Raw genomic sequence first — 25,276 nt, 5'->3', positions numbered from 1 at the left:
GGTTATAAAGAGGGGGAGAGAGAGGAGGATATAGAGGGGAGAGAGAGGAGGAGGGAGAGAGAGGGGGGAGAGAGAGGGAGATAGAGATGGAATAGGTGGGTAGAGAGAGAGGGGGTGATAAAGAGGGGGGAGAAAGAGGGGGGAGGGAGGGAAAGAGAGAGGGGAGGGAGGGAGAGGGGGGATAGAGATGGGGAGATGGGTAGAGAGAGAGGGGGGATAAAGAGGGGTGAGGGGGAGAGGGAGGGAGAGAGAGAGAGGAAGGAGAAAGAGAGAGAGAAAGGGGGAGAGAGAGGGAGAGGGGAGAGAGAGGGGGGAGATAGAGAGAGGGAGGGGGAGGGAGGGATAGAGAGATGGGGAGAGATTGGAAGAGAGAGTGGGGGTGAGAAAGAGGGGGAGAGAAGGGTAGAGAGAGGGGAGAGAGGAGGATAGAGGGGGAGATAGGGGGGAGAAAGAGGGGTAGAGAGGGATGGGAGATAGAGAGGGAAGGGGGGAGAGAGGAGGTAGGTTAGAGAGGGAGAAAGAGGGGTAGAGAGAGGGGGTGATAAAGAGGGAGGAGATAGAGGGAGGGAGGGAGGGAGAGGGGAAAGAGAGGGGAGAGGGAGGGAGAGGGGAGAGAGAGGGGAGAGAGAGGGGAGAAAGAGGGGGAGAGGGAGAGGGGAGAGAGAGGGGAGAAAGAGGGGAGAGGGAGGGAGAGAGAGAGGGGAGAGGGAGGGAGAGAGGGAAGAGGGAGGGAGGGGGAGAGGGAGGGAGAGAGAGGGGAGAGGAAGGGAGAGGGGAGAAAGAGGGGAGAGGGGAGGGAGAGGGAGGGAGAGGGAGGGAGAGGGGAGAGAGAGGGGAGAGGGAGGGAGGTTATAAAGAGGGGGAGAGAGAGGAGGATATAGAGGGGAGAGAGAGGAGGAGGGAGAGAGGGGGGGGGAGAGAGAGGGAGATAGAGATGGAATAGATGGGTAGAGAGAGAGGGTGATAAGAGGGGGTGAGAAAGAGGGGGTGAGGGAGGGAAATAGAGAGGGGGAGAGGGAGGGAGAGAGAGAGGGGGAGGGAGGAGAGGGGGGGATAGAGATGGAGAGATGGGTAGAGAGAGAGGGGGGATAAAGAGGGGTGATGGGGAGAGGGAGGGAGAGAGAGAGAGAGGAAGGAGAAAGAGAGAGGAGAAAGGGGAGAGAGAGGGAGAGGGGAGAGAGAGAGAGGGAGGGGAGGGAGGAGAGAGAGAGAGGAGGAGGGAGACAGAGATGGCGAGAGATTGGAAGAGAGTGGGGGGTGATAAAGAGGGGGCGATAGGGGGAGAAAGAGGGGTAGAGAGGGATGGGAGATAGAGAGGGAAAGGGGGGAGAGCGGAGGTAGGTAAGAGAGGGAGAAAGAGGGGTAGAGAGAGGGGGTGATAAAGAGGGGGGGAGGGAGGGAGAGAGAGAGGGGAGAGGGAGAGGGGAGAAAAGGGGAGAGGGAGGGAGGGAGAGAGAGGGGAGAGGGAGGGAGGGAGAGAGAGGGGGAGAGGGAGGGAGGGAGAGAGAGGGGAGAGGGAGGGAGAGAGGGAAGAGGGAGGGAGGGGAGAGGGAGGGAGAGAGAGAGAGGGGAGAGGAAGGGAGAGGGGAGAGGGGAGAAAGAGGGGAGAGGGAGGGAGAGAAAGAGGGGAGAGGGAGGGAGAGAGAGAGGGGAGAGGGAGGGAGAGGGGAGAGAGAGGGGAAAGGGAGGGAGAGGGAGGGAGAGAGAGAGGGGAGAGGGAGGGAGAGGGAGAGAGAGGGGAGAGGGAAAGAGAGGGGAGAGGGAGAGGGGAGAGGGAGGGAGAGAGAGAGGGGAGAGGGAGGGAGAGAGGGGAGAGGAAGGGAGAGAGAGAGGGGAGAAAGAGGGGAGAAAGAGGGAGAGGGGAGAGGGGAGAGGGAGGGAGAGAGAGAGGGGAGAGGGGAGAGGGAGAGGGGAGAGGGAGGGAGAGAGAGAGGGAGAGGGGAGAGGGGAGGAGAGCGAGAGAGGGGAGAGGGAGGGAGAGGCGAGAGAGGGGAGAGGGGGGAAAGAGGGAGGGAAGAGGGAGAGGGGAGAGGGAAGAAAGAGGGGAGAGGGAGGCAGAGGGGAGAGAGAGGGGAGAGGGAGGGAGAGAGAGAGGGAGAGAGAGAGGGGGAGAGAGAGAGGAGAGAAAGAGGGGAGAGGGAGAGGGAGGGAGGAGAGAGAGAGGGGAGAGAAAGAGGGGATAGAGAGGGGAGAGGGAGGGAGAGAGGGGAGAAGGAGAGAGAGGGGAGAGAGAGAGGAGAGGGAGAGGGGGAGAGAGAGGGGAGAGGGAGGAGAGAGAGAGGGAGAGAGATGGGAGAAAGAGGGAGAGAGAGAGAGGGGGGAGAAAGAGGGAGAGGGAGTGAGAGAGAGGGAGAGAGATGGGAGAGGGGAGAGAGGAGGGGAGAAAGAGGAGAGAGAGGGGAGAAAGATGGAGAGAGAGGGGAGGAGAGGGGAGAGAGAGGAGGGGAGAGAGGGAGAGGAAGAGGGGAGAAGGGGGAGAAAGAGGGAGAGAGGAGAGAGAGGGGGAGAAAGAGGGAGAGGGAGAGAGAGGGGAGAGGGAGGGAGAGAGAGGGGGGAGAAAGAGGGGAGAGAGAGGGGGGAGAGGGGAGGGGGAGGGAGAGAGAGAGGGGAGAAAGAGGGAGAAGGGAAGAGGGGAGAGGAAAGGAGGGGAGGGAAGGAGAGGAGGGAGAGAGGGGAGAGAGAGGGGATAGGAAGGGAGAGAGAGGGGGAGAAATAGGGAGGGAGAGAGAGGGGAGAGGGAGGGAGAGAGGGGGGAGAGGGGAGAGAGAGGGGGAGATAGAGGGGGAGATAGAGGGGGAGAGGGGGAGAGGGGAGAGGGGGAGAGAGAGAGGGGGGAGAGGGAGAGGAGAGAGAGAGGGAGAGAGGTGAGAGAGGGAGAGGGAGAGAGAGAGGGAGGGGGAGAGAGAAAGCAGGTTGAGAGAGGGGGGAGAAAGGAAAGAGAGAGGGGGAGAGAGAGAGAGGGGGCAGAGATGGGGGAGAGATGAGTAGAGAGAGAGAGGGGGTGATAAAGAGTGGGGAGAGAAGGGTAGAGAGAGAGGGGGGAGAGGGAGAGAGGGGGAGATAGAGGGGTAGAGAGAGATGGGAGATAGAGAGGGGAAAGGGGGGAGAGAGAGGAGGTAGGGGAGATACGGCAGGCTCACCAGAGGTGCGAGTCCAAGCAATAACCAATGGTTCACTAGAGCTCCTGGGGTGGAGATGGGTTTTGCTGCATGTTAGTACCAGGTCACATTCCTCCAGGATCTTCACCACCAGGAGGTGAGCAATCCAGTAATGTATTTAGCAGGTAGAGATCAAACAGAAGCGTAGTCAAGGAACAAACAAAGGTCGGTAACGAGTTGTTGCAGGTTGGGATCAAGCAGAAGCTTAGTCAAGGAACAAGCCAAATGGTCAGTAATGAGTGGTAGTGGAGATGAGGACAGCTGCAGGTGCGTAAAAGATATCGGATGGAGAGAGCACAACAATCTGACAAACAGGAAAGAAAGACATTGCTTAAATCAGGAAGTCCATGGGAGGATCAAGGAGTTCAAGTTTCACCAGAAACAGGAGACAAGGCAAGATTGTCCAAGTAATCAGACAGGATGCTGTTCAGCATCTCAGGTGGCTCAGCGGGAAGAGCTACTGCAGGATACAGCAGAGGTCATGAGTTCAGATCCCATACCTTATAGCAAAACTTGGCAGTCAGTAGTATGTAATGCGTTATTCATAGGTCATGTGTACCTAATGCAGAGTTCAAAGGTCAGCAGTAAGTAACACAGAGGTCAGTGTTATGTACCGCACAGTGCAGGAATCAGGGGTAACACACATTTTCCCTTACAAGCAAAAGTCCCCCTTTCCAGTATGAACATCTACCTCCCTAAATTGCCAACAGCACAAATACCCCTCCTCTCTATAAAACTAAATCACCAGACCTCAGATGCAGCAATACCTGTGAAGAAAGTCCTCTGCCAGCTGGTGCCATGGAGGAGCCCAGGACCTTTCCCAGCTCTACAATGCCTCATGTGAGGTGTGAGGGTCATCAGGTGAGGGAAGAAGTGGGTGGGGAGGTTACAATTTACCTGTCAAACGGCTACAATTGATGAGTAGATTGTGATTACCGGTTGCCGATCCCCGCCTCCGATCTCCTCTTCAGGTTGAAGCTTTCATCTTTAATAACTTAAGCTGGTCACTGTCCAGGGATTTCTGTGAGAGGCCGTCACTGGGAGACTACTTTATTATTTAGAGAGCCAAATTTAACCATTCTTTTATTTATTTTTTTTATCTTTTTGGCACACTGTGCCAGTGTAACCTTTAAAACGATTGATCTTTATTATATGTTGCAGGGTATATTATGGCCGGACGTCTTGTTGCTCCACCCGGACTGGAATATCTTCTGCAGGTGAGATATGTAAAGTGTACCTGTCTAGAGGGCAGCTTACAGTCCCAGACACTGAATCTGAGGCAACAGCTGGTCTGTATAGGAAATCTTTAATGTGGAACTCCAGCCAAACCTGGATGTGGTGGGAGAAGGTCGGTACCTCTATCAGGCAGGATATTATTATTGGTTGTGACTCTTAGTGACTTTAGCACTCGGGGGTTATAAGTTTTGACCTATTGACACTAATGGAATTCTAATTCTTCCACTTCCACATGCCACGTTCTATCCCCGTGCCACATATACCTATCTCCCCACCTAGGCTCTCATTCCATCACCCTAGGTACCCAACTACTCAACTTTAACACCCATCCATCACCCCAGACATCTCCTCCATCACCAAAGGCACTCATCTACTCAACCTTGACACCCATCCATCACCCCGGACTCCCATCACCCTCATCACCCATCTACTCAACTCTGACACCCATCCATCACCGGCAGGCTCCCATCACCCTCATCACCCATCTACACAACTCTGGCACCCATCCATCACCCCAGACTCCCAATACCCTCAGCACCCATCTACTCATCCCTGACACCCATCCATCACCGGCAGACTCCCATCACCCTCATCACCCATCTACACAACTCTGACATCCATCACCCCAGACTCCCAATACCCTTAGCACCCATCTACTCATCCCTGACACCCATCCATCATCCCAAATTCCCATTCCATCAGCCTAAACACCCATCTACTCATCCCTAACATCCATCCATCACCGGCAGACTCCCATCACCCTCATCACCCATCTACACAACTCTGACATCCATCACCCCAGACTCCTAATACCCTCAGCACCCATCTCTCACCCCTGACACCCATCAATCACCCCAAATTCCCATTCCATCAGCCTAAACACCCATCTACTCACCCCTGACACCCATCCATCACCCTAAATTCCCATTCCATCAGCCTAAACACCCATCTACTTAACTCTGACACCCATCCATCACCCTAGAATTCTATCTAATCTCCCTATGCACCCATCTATTCACCCTAGGCATCTATCAACTCATCCCAGTAACTCCTCTTCCCAGGATTCCTTGGCACTCCTCTTTTTGCCCCAGACACCTGTTAGCCCTTGTACACACGGTCGGAGAATCCATTGGAATGTGTCCTATCAGACCGTGTTGTCGGATAATCCGACTGTGTGTGGTCTGCATCGGACTGTTTCCGTCGGAATATCCGTCGGACTAAATTTTCAAACTTGCTGGAAATATTTTCCGACAAACTGGTCATACTGGACATACTCCGATCATGTGTAGAGAATTTCGATCGGACAAAGTGCCACGCATGCTCAGATCATATTCCTACATCAAAGCTATTGGCTACTAGCCTGAACGTAGTCCCATCGTAACGAAATTACGCCATCACATTCTGAAAGATCGGATTTTTTTACAACTTAGTCCGACCGTGTGTATGCAACAGTTTCGGACAAGATCCGACGGACAAAATCCGACGGACAAACTCCGACGGATTTGGTTGTCGAAATGTCCGACCGTGTGTACAAGGGCTAAGACATGGAGGTATTGATGAATGTGGGAGTGTTGGTTATGGTAACTAGGAATATGCTGTTGACACATCTTTGTTCTGTTTAACAGGTCAATGGACTCTTCATAAAAGAGACAAGTAAGTTCTGTTATTGTTTCTTTGTAAAACTCAAATATTTCCACCTACCACCTTTCCTTCATTTGCCCCCAGGTGTCCATTAGTCTTTCACCAATTATCAGAATCCTCTACAAGTGTAACCAGTTTTTCCTTCTTATCATCAATAAAATTATACGTTTACTGGAGAACCATTCCTGCTGCTCTTATTGGTAGAGCTGATTAGATCTCCAGATATAACCCATTAACAATTTTGTAATAAATAGAATACAATGTGATTTTGTTGCTTTATGTTTTATGGTCAAAGCTATATTGTTTCTCGTTTCACGTAAGAAATGTTTCACATTAGTATTTTATATTTCCATACCCTGCCAACAGGTGGAGCTGTAGTCTCCTTTGCTTACTTAGCTCCACCTACCGGTAAGATGTATTACCAGAAAAGAGCATAACGGTTGTTCTAATATATGTTTCTTCAGATATCTGGAATCCAGAATTGGTAGAAGTGTAGTTACATTGAAGAGGAGATGGATGTAGAAACATTTTGTGTATTTTTGCAGAAACCCAGAGACGTTTTACCCTGTCCACTAAATTCTTCTTATAATTCTGTAATTTCAGGGAAAAGCATCTTCCAGAGTTCTAACACGTATGATTTGTTTGGCACCGATGGCCAACTTGTGTACCAAGCCACTGAGAAGCGGAAGTTTTTTGGTCCTCGAATGGATTTAAGGGTTACCAACACCAAAGGAATTAATGTCCTCAACCTTCTTGTGCCTTTAAAGTGGTGTAGCTTGCGCACCAAGGTATGAAAGACTGATTGTCTATACATTGGGGAAATTAGTGAAAACCCTATAAGTAGCATTGATTGTAAGCTCCATGTCTAGGTCCTTTTCTTATATGCTACAACCCTCTAATAACATACAAGACATGGACCTCTAGGATTAGTTGCAGGCACCTACTTCCACTAGGCCAGGGATATGGTGATGAGCCCATTGTCCCCAACAACATGGGGACAAGGGGCCTAGTCACAAGCCATTGCTGCCCCCCTTCTTCCTGGCAAGGTACCCTCTCAATGTTAGGAGCATATGGTCTGGTATGGTTCCAGAGGGAGGGGTGCACAATCACTGCCCCCCATTGCTGGTCAGCGGGATGCATGCCTTGATAAGGGATGCATTTGTTTTTTTTTTAGATGTGTGTGGGGGCCCCATTATCAATCCATATCAGACCCCTACCTAGGAGAAAGTCCTGATATGGATGTTGAGAACCCACATATTTTTTTAATCAGCAGTGCATGTTGCCTGGTGTCTTTCACAAGGGGGCCATGTGCTTGCCCCCTCCCCCCCCCCCCCCCCCCATTTCCTGGCTACCAAGGTTTAATGCATTGACAGGGAGGCATATGGATTTTTATTCAAGGCATGAACTTCTAGGACTGGTGAGATACAAGACATGGCCCTCTAAGACTGGTGAGATACAAGACATGGCCCTCTAGGACTGGTGAGATACAAGACATGGCCCTCTAGGACTGGTGAGATACAAGACATGGCCCTCTAGGACTGGTGAGATACAAGGCTTGACCCTATAGGATATTAAATACGCTAATGGGAGGAAGGAATCCAATGGGAGACCTTCTAATTATTGGACATATGATGTCCGATGCCACATCCTTTGAAAATGAATGCATACACAAAAAAACCTAACTATAGAAAAGAGGACTTTAATGGTACCACATGCTTGTATAAAAAAGTCAATGTTTTATTACAATTATTAAAAACATATATGATAAATGATGATATATAGCAGTTTCTTACGTACTTGCAATGTTTACATGTAACACTGTTGTCTTCTTAACATGTCATATATGTTTTTAATATTTGTAATACGTCTGACTCTTTTATACAAGCATGTAGTACCGTTAAAGTCTTCTTTTCTATAGTTAGGTGTTTTTTGACCCTCTAGGACTGGTGAGATACAAAACATGGCCCTCTAGGACTGGTGAGATACAAGACATGGCCCTCTAGGACTGGTGAGATACAAAACATGGCCCTCTAGGACTGGTGAGATACAAGACATGGCCCTCTAGGACTGGTGAGATACAAGACATGGCCCTCTAGGACTGGTGAGATACAAGACATGGCCCTCTAGGACTGGTGAGATACAAGGCTTGACCCTATAGGATATTAAATACGCTAATGGGAGGAAGGAATTCAATGGGAGATCATTGGACATATGATGTCCGATACCACATGCTTTGAAAATGAATGCATACACAAAAAAACCTAACTATAGAAAAGAGGACTTTAATGGTACCACATGCTTGTATAAAAGAGTCAATGTTTTATTACAATTATTAAAAACATATATGATAAATGATGATATATAGCAGTTTCTTACGTACTTGCGATGTTTACATGTAACACTGTTGTCTTCTTAAAATGTCATATATTTTTTTAATATTTGTAATAAATCTTTGACTCTTTTATACAAGCATGTAGTACCGTTAAAGTCTTCTTTTCTATAGTTAGGTGTTTTGTGACCCTCTAGGACTGGTGAGATACAAGACATGGCTATTTAGGACTGATGGCATACAAGACATGACCCTCTAGGACTGGTGAGATACAAGACATGGCTATTTAGGACTGATGGTATACAAGACATGACCCTCTGTAGCTGTTCTTTATGGTCTTGCAAAAATAGAAGATATTTACTTCTTGGACTGGTAAGATTCAAGACATGATCTTCTACAACTGGTGTTATATAGGTACGGTCCTCTAGGACTAGTTAGATATGATGTACAGTTAGCTAGTTAGATGATCTTCAACAACTGGTGACATAAGACCTGAAACACTAAAGCTGTGATAATGAAAGCCTTTCTCTTCTAATGCCTCGTACACACAATCAAACAATCCGGTGGAAAAGTCAGGCGGACTCAAGTCCACCGGACAATCCCGCTGTGTGTGGGCTCCGGCGGACTTTTTTTTACCCAAAAGTCCAGCGGACTAAGAAAGTATTTTTGCACTCCAATCTGTCGGCCGGACTTGCATTTCGGCAGATGATCTGGCCGTGTGAGTGCCAGTCCGCCGCACTTTTGAAATGAATGGACTTTTCCTGCGCGGAGAAAAGTCCGCTCATTTTGAGCACGTCTCCAGGTAGCCGGGGACAGTGAAGGAGGCGTTGCTGGCCCCGTCACCTGGTATGGACTTAAAGGGGAACCCCTACGCCGAAAAATCGGCATGGGGGTCCCCCAGGTCCATATCAGACCCTTATCCGAGCATGCTATCCGGAAAGGGGGTGGGGACGAGTGAGCACCCCCCTCCTGAGCCGTACCAGGCCAAGTGCCCTCAACATGGGGGTGCCTTGGGGAAGGGGGGCGCCTTGGGGAAGGGGGGCCACGCGGGGGCCACTGCCTGTAAAAGAGCTAGAAGAAGGAGCGGTGGCCCGGCAAGAAGAACCGAAGAGGGGGACAAGACCTCCGAAGAGGGGGACAAGACCCCCAAAGTCGGAGGAAGAGGGCGGCGGCAAAGAAGAAAACCGGGCTCCTCCACTAGTGAAAGAGCTAGCAAAAGAGCAGAAGATAGCGGAGGATTCCGGCGAGAAGACCCCCGAAGACGGAAGAAGACCCCCGGAGCTGTGCAATAAACTATTTTAACCCTTGTGTGTTGTGTTTTTTTTTTTACTTTTTTTCACAGGTGAATGGGTAGGGGTACATTGTACCCCATACTCATTCACATGGGGGGGGGGGCGGGATCCGGGGGTCCCTTATTAAAGGGGGCTCCTGGATTCCGATAAGCCCCCCGCCCGCAGACCCCAACAATCAACGGCCAGGGCTGTCGTCAACATGGGGACAAGGTGCTTTGGGGTGTTGAGGGCACGCGGCCTGGTACGGCTCAGGAGGGGGGGCCTCCTGACCGGCCGGGTAGGGTGCTTGGATAAGGGTCTGATATGGACTTGGGGGGGACCCCCAAGCCGATTTTTCGGCGTAGGGGTTCCCCTTTAAGTCCATACCAGGTGACGGGGCAAGCAACGCCTCCTTCACTGGCCCCAGCTACCTGAAGACGCGCTCAAAATGAGCGGACTTTCCTCTGCGTATGTTGGGGCGAGTCCGTTCATCTCAAAAGTACGGCGGATAGTCTGGCGGACTTAGTACGCCATATTAGTCCGCTGAAAAAGTGCCGTGTCTGGGCAAGTAGCTCGTTCGGAAAGTCCGGCGGACAGTCCGCCAGAAAGTGCGCCAGACTAAGTCCGCCGGATAGTCTGCTACGTGTGTACACGGCATAAGACTCGTTGGATATAAGGCACAAATTTACAGAGCTAGTTATATCAAAGCCATGGACCTCTAGGACCAGTACAAAAGAGCGTATGGATTTTTAGAACTGATGGCATACAAGTCTCTGGTCTCTAGGACTAGTGTGATACAACATATGGTCTTAGCCCCTGTACACACGGTCGGAAATTCCGACGGAAAAGATCCGATCGGACTGTGTTGTCGGATAATCCGACCGGGTGTGGGCTTCATCTGACTTTTTCCGTCGGAATGTCCGACCAACAAAGTTTGAGAGCTGAATATAAAATTTTCCGACAACATGACCCGATGGGACTTTGTCCAATCGTTTGTAGAGAATTCCGATGGGACAAAGTGCCACGCATGTTTAGATCAAATTACGAGACCAAAGCTATTGGCTACTGGCCTCTACGTAGTCCCATCGCAACAAACGAACGTCACCACATTCCGAATGATTGGATTTTCTGACAACTTTGTCCGACCGCGTGTATGCAACACCAGTTTCGGACAAAATCTGCCTGAAAAAATCCGACGGATTTTGTTGTCGGAATGTCCGACCGTGTGTACAAGGGCTTAGACTGGTGAAAACAAATGCACAGCTTTGCAAACTAAAGGGACTGATGGAATATAAAACTTGGTCATCTGGGTGGAGCTGGTTACAAGATTTGGTCCACTAAAGTTGGTTAGATATAAAATATGTCCCCCCCACCCCCCCTTTTCCATATAACGCAGCACTATTCCATTCAATAATTCCTTTTCTTTTTTTGGGTTTGAATAACCCCTTTCAGTGCATGGAGCAATATCCACTTCCCCATATCTAATTGGCTGGCAAAGAGATACCTTATTTTAATTTTTTGTGTAGATATAAAATATGTTCCTCTTCCTTTAGGACTGTTAATGACACCTAGTGGACCCAGATAGACCTCCTGGACAGTCCAAGTACAGTTCTGGATATGGTAACCAAACTCATTAGACAACCTCTTGTGAAATTTTTTTATTATAGTTGCAGGTCTCCAGTTCCTCTGGGGAGATCCTCGGCTACATAGTTGAACAATGGACAAGTTTAACCTTAAGCTTCCACATCTTGGATCCATCGGGACTTGTTTGCCTTAAAGTGAAAGGTCCAGGATGGAGGGCAGGCTTTATGTCTGACCTCCATTATAAGGTCAGTCTATCAACAAGTATCAAATGTTTTAGAAATATAAAACTTGTAGAAAATATCATCGGGGTACCACTGCCACGTGGGTGAGGTGAACATCTACCATGCTTCCTGCCCACTGTGGACTTTTATTGGTTTGTTGGCCATGGAAAGGAGGGGAAACATCTTCACAATTGATTTTCAACACCTGTCGCCCAGTTTTATAACCTGACTCGGACGTAAGAAAAAACAAAAAAAACATTTTTAATGCCTTTTTTGTTTTTTGCAGTCTTTTATTTATTTTTTTAGAAAAGTTCAGCGCTAAAAAAAATGCACAAATATTAGTAGTGTCTAAGCAAACACAGTAATAGAGCACATAAGTGAACACACTATTTGAGTGACAATATTCAAAACATCCATAAAATTAGATGCAACAAGAAATAAAATATCCAAATGAAGTGCCAAGGAAAGGTTGGTGACCTTCCCAGAGTGCAGCAAAAGGAGGAAAGATGTAAGTGCCAATAGACCTCCAAGCCTCCACACAGCTTGAGTGGGGCTTACCGGAATAAAATGACCTCCAATCGAGTGCCCCCCAAAATCCATACCAGGCCCTTCAAGTCTGGTATGGATTTTAAGGGAAACTCCATGCCAAAATTTAAAAAAAAATGGCGTGGGTTCCTCCCAGACCCTTATCCAAGCATGCAGCCTAGCAGGTGAGGAAAAGGGGGGGGGGGGGCGGTGAGTGAGCAATGGGGGAGTGCTTTTGGGCGGGGGGCTCACCCCACCCCAAATCACTTTGTCCCCATATTGATGGGGACAATGGCCTCTTTCCAATAACCCTGGGCTGTGGTTGTAGGGGTGTGTAAACAGGGGACTAATCAGAATCTGGAAGCCCTCTTTAACAAGGGTGGAACCCAAATCCCAGCCCCCTTCCTATGTGAATGAGTATGGGGTACAATGTACCCCTACCTATTCACCAAAGAAGTGTGAAAAATAAAGACAGGAGGGAGTTTTTGACAATTCCTTTATTAAAAAAAAAAAAAACAATGTCCCCCCATGCCATTTTTTTTTTCTATTGCCGGCAATGTTTTTCATTCAGCTGTCAGCGGAGAATCACGTTGACGGCTGATGACTCATCCGTTGTTAAGGATGTTGTGGCCAGCTTCCCAACAACCAGCTATTCATTGTGCCCTTGCCCAGTCAGGGTTTAGAATGCACTGTGCGGTGTGGGCGTTCGCCAAACAGGTCAACAGGCAATGATCGGGCCAAACTTTGGCTTGGCCTGAACAGTTCGCCCATCTCTAATAATTACCACTTGGTTCTGGCTACCGGGAGATGAATTAACTCCACCCAGCCTTGCTGTCTGTGCCTTAGCATTTTACCAAAGTTCCTGACTTAGCCCCTGCCTACTGTGGCCTCGTTCTATCTGTTACCCCAGCTATTCTGTTCTAGTCCAACCCAATCAATTCCTGTTTCTCCTTAGGCCTTGCTTCTTTGTTTGGCCACATTATTGTATGTACAGCATGTGGCCAAATGTATGTGGACCCACCTCCATCCATTGAATCCAGGTGTTTCCAGTGAAGGGTACAGTTATTACGATATTGTTCAAAGACGTTGTAGAAAATCGTGCTCTTCCAACCTTGTGTTAACAGTTTGGTGAAGACCCTTTTCTTTTCCACCATGACTGACCCGTGTACAAAAACACATGGTGTGTCATGGAATGCATTGTAACACCAATGGTGCGCCAGGTCTTCTCAACCAAAATTAAGACCTCAACAATGGAAACCAATTCCCAAAGACACAAAATTTGGTAGAAAGTCCTCCCAGAAACGTGGAGGATATTATAGTCACAGGGGTCCACAACCATTTTGCTATATATTATAGTTATATTGAACTGCCAAAATGTACTTTGGAGTCCTCTGTGTGACTTACCATTCTGGTCACCTCTGAATCTGCAAGATTTCAAACTTTGGCTTCCTTTGTAATGATGTCCACTGAGGCTAATCAGTACTATTCATCTAGACAGGATACATGTAAATGACAAAGTCAAGAAAATGATAGAAAATCACAAAATTTAAGTTGTCACCAGAACAGGAACTGAGGGGAAATCTTCACATGAAAATGTTTTGACTTTAGATGTACTTTAACCCATCAGCTCGAACCCTCTCCTTCGACTCTACAATGTCCTTGGTGGCGTTCTATGTAGAGTATGGAGTTCTATGAAGAAGTCTGACTCATGAAGACTTCTATTTTACAGAAGAGAGATTAAGTCTGAAATGTGTGAGGGGCTCTATTAAACTGAATATGTCTCCTTAAAATGGGATAACTATGAGCTAGGGGAATCATTTAAGGGAAGTTTCACATTTGTTCCAATATAAACAGAGCCAGTGATATTGGGAGAGTTTATTGGGAACAGGAACTGAAATATTTTCAACTTTATATAGGAAAAGTGTAATGTCCTCTCCTCTTATAACTGATCTTCTCCATGTAGACACTCTGGTGGTCATGATGATCCCCTGTCTTCTCCCTCCAGGTTCTCTCTGCTGACAAAACCACACAAATCGGGGTCATCACACGTCTGTGGAGGGGGTTACACAAGGAAATGTTCAGCTCTAAGGACAACTATACTATCAATTTCCCGATGGACCTTCATATCTCCATGAAAGCCATGCTGATGGCCTGCGCCTTGTTCATTGTGAGTCTGATCCTGTGAACACTGCAATGTGTGTGAGGGTAGAGAGAACACTGCAATGTCGGAGATTACCTGTGCTGTATTCTCTTCCTATCTTCATGTCTTCTGCACACTTTCTGCTTGATTTGTCTGTCCTGTGTCCTCTGTACATTTCCTCTGTTTTCTGTCCTACTCAGGGGTCAAGTCCTGGGGAAAAAAGTGTGGGAACTCCCACCCAAGATCCACTCCCGCACCAAAAATAAAGAAAAAAATAGGACATCGGGGCACATCAAGGCACGGGGCACATCAGGCCATTTGGCACATCAGGGCACGGGGCACATTATGGCAGATCAGGGCACATTATGGGGCACATCAGGGCACATTATGGGGCATATAGCACATCAGCACATCAGGGCACTGGGCACATCAGGGCATGGGGCACATAACACATCAGGGCATGGGGCACATAACACATCAGGGCATAGGGCACATTAGGGCATGGGGCACATTATGGGGCACATCAGGGCACATTATGTGGCACATTGGGGCACATAGCATATCAGGGCACATTATGGGGCACATAGCACATCAGGGCACATAGCACATAAGGGCATGGGGCACATCAGGGCATGGGGCACATCAGGGTATGGGGGAAACATTGGCACATTATGGCACATTATGGCACATCATGGCACATTATGAGGCACATAGCACATCAGGGCACATAGCACATAAGGGTGCGGGGAACATCATGCCTCATGGCACATCAGGGCACAGGGCACATCAGGGCATGGGGCACATCAGGGAACATTATGGCACATTATGGGGCACATAGCACATCAGGGCATATTATGGGGCACATAGCACACAAGGGAACATCGGGGCATGGGGCACATCAGGGCATGGGGAAACGTTGGCACATGGGGGCACATTATGGCACATCAGGGCACATTATGGATCACATAGCACATCAGGGCACATTATGGCACATCAGGGCACATTATGGGGCACATAGCCCCTCAGGGCACATAGCACATAAGGGCACGGGGCACATCAGGCCACATGACACATCAGGGCATGGTGCACATTATGGGGCACAGTGGGGCACATAGGACATCAGGGCAGGGGGCACATTACGGCATGGGGCACATCAGGGCACATAATGGGGCACAGTGGAGCACATAGGACATCAGGGCAGGGGGCACATCAGGGCACAAAATGGGGGCACAGTGGGGCACATAGGACATCAGGGCAGGGGGCACATCATGGCATGGGGCACATCAGGGCACATAATGGGGCACAGTGGGGCACATAGGACATCAGGGCAGGGGGTACATTAGGGCATGGGGCACATAGCACACCAGGGGGCACATTATAGGGCACATTGTCATTTTACTAGCCAGTATGCAGAGTAGCGCAGGAAGCATTTGGCTGTAGTAAGTTCTCCCTCACTTCAAGCAGTGCTGTTCGCTCCCCGGTGGCCCCTCCTCTCTTCTCGTCTATCCCCATTGGCTTGTGACATCATCTGGGATAGACCATAGACGAGAAGAGAGGGGGGCCGCCGGCGAGCGAAAAGTGCAGTGTGAAGTGATGGAGAACTTACTACAGCCAAAGGGAACGGCGTTCCCGCTGTGAAAATAGTGCAGGGACGCCGTTCCCATGCGTTCCCGCAGGACTCGAGCCCTGGTCCTTCTGGATGTTATCTGTTTAATTTGTTGTGTATGCTTCCTGAGTAGGGATGAGCTCGATGTTCGAGTCCAACGCCGTCCGTTCGGTGAATTCAGAACTTTGTGGACCGTCGCATCATATTCGTGTGGCGCGAGCGGCCCACAATGCACTATGCCATCGCAGTGCATTGCTGGCTCATGATTGGCCAAGCATGCACTGTGACCCCGCATGCTTGGCTAATCACAGCGCCAGCAGCGAGTAGAGCCATAATAGCTCAAGGGGGTTAAGTACACACCCCACACTATAAAAGGTGGGTGTTGTGTGCCTCCAGCACAGTATACAGCTGAAGATACCCTTTATTTCTGGTGTTCTGTAATACAGGCATCTGCAACAGTTAACCACTTGCCGCCTGCCTTATAGCAGAATGACGGTGGCAAATTGGTTTCAAAATCCTGACCGGGCGCCATATGACCCGCGGCATTGCTGCCATCGTTGTTGCGGGGTGTCAGTCTGACACCCCGCAACTACGATCTCGGTAAAGAGTCTCCGACAGAGACTCTTTACGACGTCATCAGCCGTGTCCAATCACGGCTGATCACAGTGTAAATAGGAAGAGCCGTTGATCGGCTTTTCCTCACTCGCGTCTGTCAGACGCGAGTAGAGAGCCGATTGGCTGCTCCTCTGACAGGGGGGTCTGTGCTGATCAATTATCAGCACAGCCCCACCCCCGAGGATGCCCACACTGGACCACCAGGGATGCCACCAAACCACCAGGGATGCCCAGCACCAGGTATGCCACCCTAGACCACCAGGGATGCCAGTCACTGCCCACAATGGATGCCAATCGGGACCCACAATGGATGCCAATCAGTGCCCACAATGGGCATCACTAATTGGCATGGATTATTGTTTGGCACTGATTGGCATCCATCAGTATAATATAATACAATACAATGCCCCCTATCAGTGTCTATCCATGCCACCTATCAGTGCCTATCCATGCTCATCCATGCTGCCTATCCATGCCCATCTGTGCCACCTATCCATGCCCATCCATGCCACCTATCCATGCCAATCCATGCCAGCTATCAATGCCAATTTGTGCCACCTATCAGTGTCCATCTGTGTCGCCCATCAGTGCCACCTATCAGTGCCGCCTATTAGTGCCTATCAATGCCACTTCATCAGTGCCACTTCATTGGTGCCACCTCATCGGTGCCCATCAGTGCCGCCTTATCAGTGTCTGTCAGTTCAGCCCCATCCGTACCCATCAGTGAAAGAGAAAACTTACTTATTTACAAAGTTTTGAAACTGAAACAAAAAAAATGTTTTTATTTTTTTTTCAAAATATTCGGTCTTTTTTTATTTGTTTAGCAAAAAATAAAAACCATAGAGGTGATCAAATACCCCCAAAAGAAAGCTCTAGTGTAGCATGACCGTGCAATTGTCATTCAAAGTGCGACAGCGCTGAAAGCTCAAAATTGGTCTGGGCAGGAAGGTGTTCAAGTGCCCAGTATTGAAGTGGTTAAAGTGGCTGTTGTGTGCCTCCAGCACAGTATACACGTGAAGATACCCCTTATTGCTGGTGTTGTTCTGTTTCTGTAATGCAGGCAGGCAGCTGTAGCAGTTACAGTCGGTGTACTGTGTCATCTGCTCAGTGTACACCTAAAGCTACCCAATTGCTGGTTTTCCCATCTCCCTGCAGGCCATTACCATGTGGGGAAGGCCAACAAAGAGAGGCAGACAGTCACGAGCCAATAAAAGAGGGCAAGCAGGCTCTGTGTCTAGAGACAACAGTGTTGGTCATGGATGCGGTGCATCGTCATCAGCACGTGGCCATGGGACACGCTTGTCCTTATTTTCGGCAGCTGGACGTGTTGAGCCGCATCATGCCGAAGACTTGGTAGAGTGGATGACCAAGCCCTCTTCATCCTCCTCATCCTCTCTCACCCAGGGTCAGGGTACCAGAAAAGCAGCTGCCAACGCATCCTCTTCCCTTGTCTCAATGTCATCTGTCACTCTTTCCCTAGACCCACCATGTCCTCCTGAGGAGTCCCCCGAAATGTTTGACCACAGTGTTGGGTACATGCTCCAGGAGGATGCCCAGCGTTTTGAAGGTTCTGATGATGATACTCAGCTAGAGGAAGGCAGAAGGGTGAGCGCAGAGAGAGGGGATGCTCAAGAAGGACAGCAATCTGGCAGTCATTTTCCATCAGCTGCAGCATACTGCCAGGTTTGCTCCAGTGATGAAGAGGGAGGGGATGATGAGGTCACTGACTCCACATGGGTGCCTGATAGGAGAGAGGAGGAGGAGGAGGAAGCACATCTCCAACGAGGCAGAATGCCCTCTGGGGGTCAGCTTAGGGGCAGCACACTGACTGAATCACACCGCAGAGCTCTGCCTATGCAGGGCACTGCCTCTGCCGTTATTCCAAAAGTTCTTTGGTGTGGGCCTTTTTTGAGACGAGTGCATCAGATTGCACCGCTGCTATCTGCAACATATGTCTCAAGCATATCTCGTGTGGCCAAAACATCAGCCGCTTGGGCACCACATGCTTGACCAGACATATGTTGACCTGCCATGCAGCTCGTTGGCAAGCGTACCTCAAAGACCCACACCAAAGAACAAAGCGGACCTCTCCTTGCTCCTCATCAGCTGGGATCTCCAACCCCACTAGACCTTCAGTCCTCTGAAACCTGCACTGAGAGGAATGAAGGTGTAGAATTAGGTGTGTCACAGCAAAGTACTTGCGGGCACTCTGCTAGCAGTACACCGACGTCCGATTGTACCAGGCAAATTTCCCTGCCCCAGCTGCTGGACCGCCAAAAGAAGTTCACTCCCAGTCATCCACATGCCCAGCGGTTGAATGCTAGCTTGGCTAAATTGCTAGCACTTCAGCTGCTGTCTTTTCAGTTGGTAGACTCAGCCCCCTTCCGTGAGTTTGTGCAGTTCCTCAGTGGCAGGTCCTCAAACCCCACTTTTTCTCACGGAAGGCCATTCCGGCTCTCTACCGGCATGTGGAGGGCAATGTCCATGCCTCGCTGGACAGGGCGGTCAGTGATAAGGTGAATATTACTGCTAACTCATGGTCCAGCAGGCAAGGACAGGGATGTTACCTATCTTTCACTGCCCATTTGGTCACTATTCTGACAGCTGGGAAGGATGCAGGACAAGGTGCAGTAGTGTTGGAGGTTGTTCCGCCACCATGCCTCCAAAATGCTACTACTGGTTGTGAAACACCTCTCTCCTCCCCCCCTCCTCTTCATCTTCCTCCATGGCCTCTTCCAGTGCTTTGTTCTCGGAACCAGCGGTGCTCCGTAGGCATTCAAGGGGCTATGCAAGTACGCAGGTAAAAAGATGCCATGCCGTGCTTGCTCTAGTTTGTTTGGGGGACAGGAGCCACACTTGGGCAGATATTTTGTCAGCTCTGCAGGGGCAGGCCGAGAGGTGGTTGACGCCATGCCAGCTTAAGCCAGGAATGGTGGTTTGCGACAATGGCACCAACCTCCTCACCACCCTCTGACATAGACAACTGACCCATGTGCCCTGTGTGGCTCACGTCCTTAACCTGGTGGTGCAGTGGTTCTTGGGCAGGTACCCGGGCTTACAGGATGTCCTGAGGCAGGCCAGGAATGTTTGTGCGCATTTTCGCCGATCATTTAATGCCAGTGCTCAGCTGGCTGAGCTCCAAAAGGAGTTGAACCTGCCCAAGAACCGCCTTTATATGTGACATGCCCACCAGGTGGAACTCAACATTGGTCATGCTGCAGCAGCTGAACACGCAGCAGAGGGCCATCAATGAGTACCTGTGCGACTACGGCACCAGGACATGATCAGGGATGCATGCACTGTCCTGTCACCATTTGAGGAGGCCACGAGGATTGTGAGCAGTGACAGTGCATGCATCAGTGACACTGTACCTCTTGTCCACCTGTTGGAGCATACGCTGCGTGGAATAATGAACAGGGCACTTGAGGCAGAACAGAGGCAGGAAGAGGACTTCCTTGCCTCTCAAGGCCCCCTTTATCCAGACAGTGTTCCTGCTGTCCCACCCATAATGCAGGAAGATGATGAGAAGGAGGCTTGTGTCAGCATGGAGGTGGAGCCTAGCACTCAGCAGCAGCAGTCTTTTATGGATGATTTACAGTTCTAAGAAACCCATGGACTTGTACATGGCTGGGAGGAGGTGGCTGCGGATCATGTTGTCCTTAGTGACACAGAGGACTCCGGACCGAATGCCTCAGCTAACCTACGCTGCATGGCCTCCCTGATCCTGCAAAGCCTGCGGAAGGTTCCTCGTATTCTTCAGATCAAGGCGATTACTGGCTGGCCACTCTCCTTGATCCACGGTACAAGGGTAAGGTTGCAGACCTTATCTTGCCGTCGCAGAGGGAACAGAGGATGAGACATCTCCGGGAGGCCTTGCAGAAAGGTCTGTTCAACACGTTCCCAGAGACTGGGAGGTTACAAATGTGTTGCTGAGGTTTCGGTCAGTCACAGAAGGATCGGTGGAGAAGGTGGCCGCCTGACCGATGCAGTCAGACAATTTTTTAGTCCGCAGCCCCAAGGTATGATCGGTTCCAGCAACCATCACCAGCGTCTGATTTACATGGTGCAGGAATGCCTAGGGGCAAGGTCAGACTTGTACACCTCTCCCACCCAAAATCCTCTGGCTTACTGGGTCTTGAGGATGGATCACTGGCCAGAGCTTGCACAGTATGCAATTGAGCTACTGGCCTGTCCTGCATCCAGCGTTCTTTCGGAACGCACCTTCAGTGCTGCTGGAGGCTTTGTAACCGATCACAGGGTGCGCCTGTCCACCGACTGGGTTGATCGACTGACCTTCATAAAGATGAATTAGTCTTGGATCACCACCAGCTACCAAGCACCTGAAGCTGATGTAACCAAATAATTTTTTTTGAAATGTCACATCCCTTCAAGACTGCCTATGCTGATGCTGAGTTACTGTCCTGTTATGTTGACTGACTATCCTCTTCCTCCTCAATGATCCTGCTGATAGCTTGGAAGAACATTTTTGGTTCTGGGTGACGCCACCAGTGGCTAAGGCTGAATTTTTCAGCCCCTGTTTAACAGTGGCTTGTAATTACAATTTTTGATGCAATGCTTTGCAGCAGGGCTCATTCATGCACTCCAACTAGAGTATATGGGAGAGGTTGCAGTGTCGTGGCACCATCACCAGTGCCTAAGGCCCAATTTTTCAGCCCCTGTTTAACAGGGGCATGTAATTACAATTCTTGATATAATATTTCACAGCAGGGCCCATTCCTGTGCCCACCGAGAGTAAATGTGAGGACTTATAGGGTTGTGGCACCAGCACCACCACCACCACCACCACCAAAGGCCCAATTTTTCTACCACTCTTCAACAATGGCATGTAATTACAATTCTTGAAATAATCGTTCACAGCAGGGCACTCTAGCGCCCAACAAGAGTCACTCTGAGGGCTTACAATGTTGTGGCAACACCAACACCTTAGGCACCCATTTCTGCAGAGCATATAGGGCAGGCCTCTACTTTCAAACATACAACTTACAAACGTCTCCTACTTGCAAATGGAAGAAGACAACAGGAAGTGAGATGAAAAAAGACGGATGGCCCAAAAAAATTATACAGGGGTGATAACCCTTCCCTATGTTTTCCAAAAAGCTTAAAAATTGATTTTTTGATTGGAGCTACACTTTAAAAATGTACCAGGTCAAAATTACAAGCATATTCTACTTAACACAACAAACCTACACAGTCCCTGTCTTGTTTGCACCGCCTGTATACTGCTGTTCTGAGTATATAGAGCCTGGGGGCCCCACGCCTTTCCTTTTCCTCGGCCTCACCAGCATGTAATAGCTTATATACTACCATCTGTCTGTGAGCTGTTATAGCATATTCCATTAGTAGGGCTCTCCGGGTATAACAAAGAGAACTAAAATATCCAGTAAATAAAATTATAAGTGAACTTTTTAACTTAGAGCGTATTTATATGTACCATGTAGCTTGCTATATGCAGCTTCTACCACCAAGAATCTTAGGTCTGAATCTCAAGTTTATTTAGTAGGTTAATGCTCTATCCAAATCTCCCAATAGGTGTTAAATTTGGGCATAATATTTGCTTTAATGGCAAAGAATTTTTCGTAGCTATACTGTGTTTGAACTCTTTGGATGACTTCTGAGATTAGGGGCCTATCTTTGGATTTCCATTTAGCTGTTATGGTTAGCTTCGCTGCTATCAATATATGCTTTACTAGAGCTCTATGTTTTTTTGGGAGAAGATTAATCCCTATTAGCCCTTGTACACACGGTCGGAGATTCCGACGGAATGTGTCCGATCGGACCGTTTTGTCGGATATTCCGACTGTGTGTCGTCTCCATCGGACTGTTTCCTTCTGAGTATCCAACGGACCAAGTTTTCCAACTTGTTGGTAAAATTTTCCGACAAAATGCTCCGATTGGACATACTCCGATCATGTGTAGAGGACTCCGATCGGACAAAGTGCCACGCATGCTCAGATCAAATTCCTACATCAAAATTATTGGCTACTTGCAAGGTCAGAGTATAAAACAGTTAAGTGAAGGTACAGGTATAAAAATATATAACAATAACAATAAATGTAGTACAGGAATATAACAAGGATTATGGTTAAATGAATAATAGAAAAGAATCTGTAAATTTGCACATTGTTGTATTATTGACTATATACAAGTGGTAGAAGTGGGAATAATAAAAATCGTTTGTAAACAAAAAAATTATTGGCTACTAGCCTGAACATAGTCCCGTCGTAACGAAATAACGTCATCACGTTCTGAATGATCAGATTTTCCGACAACTTCGTCCGACCGTGTGTATGCAACAGTTTCGGACAAAAAGGGATGAGTTCGGTGTTCGACTCGAACATTGGCCGTTCGTCTGTTCGGCGAATTCAGAACTTTGTGGACATGATTAGCCAAGCATGCACTGTGACCCCACATGCTTGGCCAATCATAGCACCGGCAGCGAGGAGAGCCATAATTGGCCACAGGCCACAGTGTGTTCTTTTCTCAGGCATCTTAAAGTTAAAGTGGTGCTGTGTGCATCCAGCACAGTATACACCTGTATCTACCCTTTATTGCTGTTTTTCTCTAATTAAGGCATCTGCAGGAGTTAGTGGGTGTTGTGTGCCTCCAGCACAGTATACACCTGTATCTACCCTTTATTGTTGGTGTTCTCTAATACAGGCATCTGCAGGAGTTAAAGTGGGTGTTGTGTGCCTCAAGCACAGTATACACCTGAAGATACTCCTTATTGCTGGTGTTGTCTGTTGCATATCTTGCATATTAGCCTTTAAAATTAGAACTTTTGATTTCGAACTTTCAAGTCCCATAGACTTTAATAGGGTTCTAAAGTTCGTACAAATTTTTGGTCCGTTCAAAGGTTCTGATGCAAACCGAACCGGGGGTTGTTCGGCTCATCCCTAATCCCTATACTGAGGATGGCTAGTTGGGGTGTGGGAATCATTATTATACCTGTTACCTTATTCAACATGGTGATAACTTCTTTCCAAAAGTTTTAGAGTACTGTGCATTTCCATAAGATATGTAGGATGCCACCTCTTTCTCCACATTCCCTCCAACACTCAGGGTAGGAGTCTGGGTATATCTGCGCCAGCCTTACTGGAGTTAAATAGGTTCTGTATATCACTTTAAGGATTAGTTCCCAATGGTTAGCACAGTGGGAGTATTGGAAATGGGATTGTAAAGCTTTCTGCCAGTCCTGTTGTGTGAATGTAGCTCCCAATTCCCTTTCCCAATTCTGCATGTTATAGGTTTTCTGAAAACTACCACTGTATTGTAGCTTGTAAAACCAAGACAGTCCTTTTGTACCATCACGGTCCGACTTCAAGCGTGTCCAGGATTCAATGTATATTGTAAGGCATATTTTGAATATAGGAGAAAGAGGTGGGTTGGGGATGCTTATTAACTAGTTCTTTGTAGGTTTGGATTCCTTTCCTTGTCCACTGATGCCTATTTAGGTTTGGTATAATATGTTCATAGACTTGCAGAGGCATGTCTGTACATTTATCTGTAATGTCTTTAGGTACTATGTTATGTAGATGATTCCACGCTTCCAGTGTGGCATCTATAGAGGGAAAGGGATTATGTGTTAGTGCCTTGCGGTTCAAGCTCGACAGGAGCAACGCTGACAAATCTTTGTTGCCCACCACACCCTTCTCGATCCCGACCCACAGTTTGTCTGAGTTGGATTCCACCCATGCCTTAGACTGATCTAGACGTGCTGCATAGTAGTAGTTTTTAAGGTTGGGAAAATTAGCTCTGCCATTCGATTTGTGTTTCAGCAATAGGGATGAGCTTCGAGTTTGAGGCGAAATCATGTTCGACTTGAACATTGCCTGTTCAGCGAACAGTGAACAATTTGGGCTGTTCGCGGCAAATTCGAAAAGCCGGAACACCCTATACAAGTCTATGGGAGAAATCTAAAGTGCTAATTTTAAAGGCTAATATGCAAGTTATTGTCCTAAAAAGTGTTTGGGGACCCGGGTCCTGCCCCAGGGGACATGGATCAATGCAAAAAAAAGTTTTAAAAACTGAGGTTTTTTCGGGAGCAGTGATTTTAATAATGCTTAAAGTGAAACAATAAAAGTGTAATATTCCTTTAAATTTCGTACCTGGGGGGGTGTCTATAGTATGCCTGTGAAGGGGCGCATGCTTAGAACTGTCCCTGCACAAAGTGAAATTTCTGCAGGAAAAACAGTCTTTTAAAATCACTCGTGGCTATAATGAATTGTCGGGCTTCCGTAATACAGAGAACACTCAATGAGTGTTCTCTGTATTACGGGAGCCGACAATTCATTCATTGATAAAAAAATAAATAAAAAAAAGCGTGGGGTTCCCCCAAATTCAATTACCAGGCCCTTCAGGTCTGGTATGGATTTTAAGGGGAACTCCACATCAAATTAAAAAAAATTGACATGGGTCCCCCTAAAAATCCATACCAGACCCTTTATCCGAGCACGCAACCTGGCAGGCCGCAGGAAAAGAAGGGGGGACGAGAGAGCACCCCCCTCTTGAACCGTACAAGGCCACATGCCCTCAACATTGGGAGAATGCTTTGGGGGTCTGTGACCCCTCAAAGCACCATGCCCCCATGTTGATGAGGACAAGGGCCTCATCCCTACAACCCTGGCCGGTGGTTGTGGGGGTCTGCGGGCGGGGAACTTATCAGAATCTGGAAGCCCCCTTTAACAAGGGGACCCCCAGATCCCCCCCGTTTGAAATGGTAAGGGGGTACCCCTACCATTTCACAAAGAAAGTGTAAAAAATTGTTAAATAAGACAAACACTCTTTTGAAAAATTCCTTTATTAAAAATAAAAAAAATAAAAAAAAGATTTCAGCGGTGGTAATCCACTCTTGCTATCCAGCGACGGATGATCATCTCTCCGGGGTCCAGCGATGGCTGATCTGATCCAGTGATGGGTGATTTTCAGTCCA

At 48.5% G+C, this 25,276-nt stretch overlaps 1 protein-coding gene across 1 annotated transcript in view; it reads left to right on the top strand.

The window, feature by feature from the left end:
• The window catches only part of LOC143962213 (phospholipid scramblase 3-like), a 34,084-nt gene that overhangs the window by 3,890 nt on the left and 4,918 nt on the right, over positions 1–25,276 (top strand). Inside the window, exons 2-6 of the mRNA XM_077471550.1 lie at positions 4,320–4,375; positions 6,020–6,047; positions 6,639–6,823; positions 11,303–11,464; positions 13,971–14,132. Coding sequence (XP_077327676.1) covers positions 4,328–4,375; positions 6,020–6,047; positions 6,639–6,823; positions 11,303–11,464; positions 13,971–14,132 — 585 coding nt within the window. The 5' untranslated portion in view covers positions 4,320–4,327. The remainder of the gene's footprint in view (positions 1–4,319; positions 4,376–6,019; positions 6,048–6,638; positions 6,824–11,302; positions 11,465–13,970; positions 14,133–25,276) is intronic.

This window comes from Lithobates pipiens, unplaced genomic scaffold, assembly GCF_037356315.1.
Source record: "Lithobates pipiens isolate NorthernLeopardFrog02 unplaced genomic scaffold, aLitPip1_a1.2 Scaffold_8, whole genome shotgun sequence".
Taxonomy (NCBI): Eukaryota; Metazoa; Chordata; class Amphibia; order Anura; family Ranidae; genus Lithobates; species Lithobates pipiens.
Note: the sequence above shows the minus strand (reverse complement) of the source record. Positions and strands in the feature narration are given on the sequence as shown.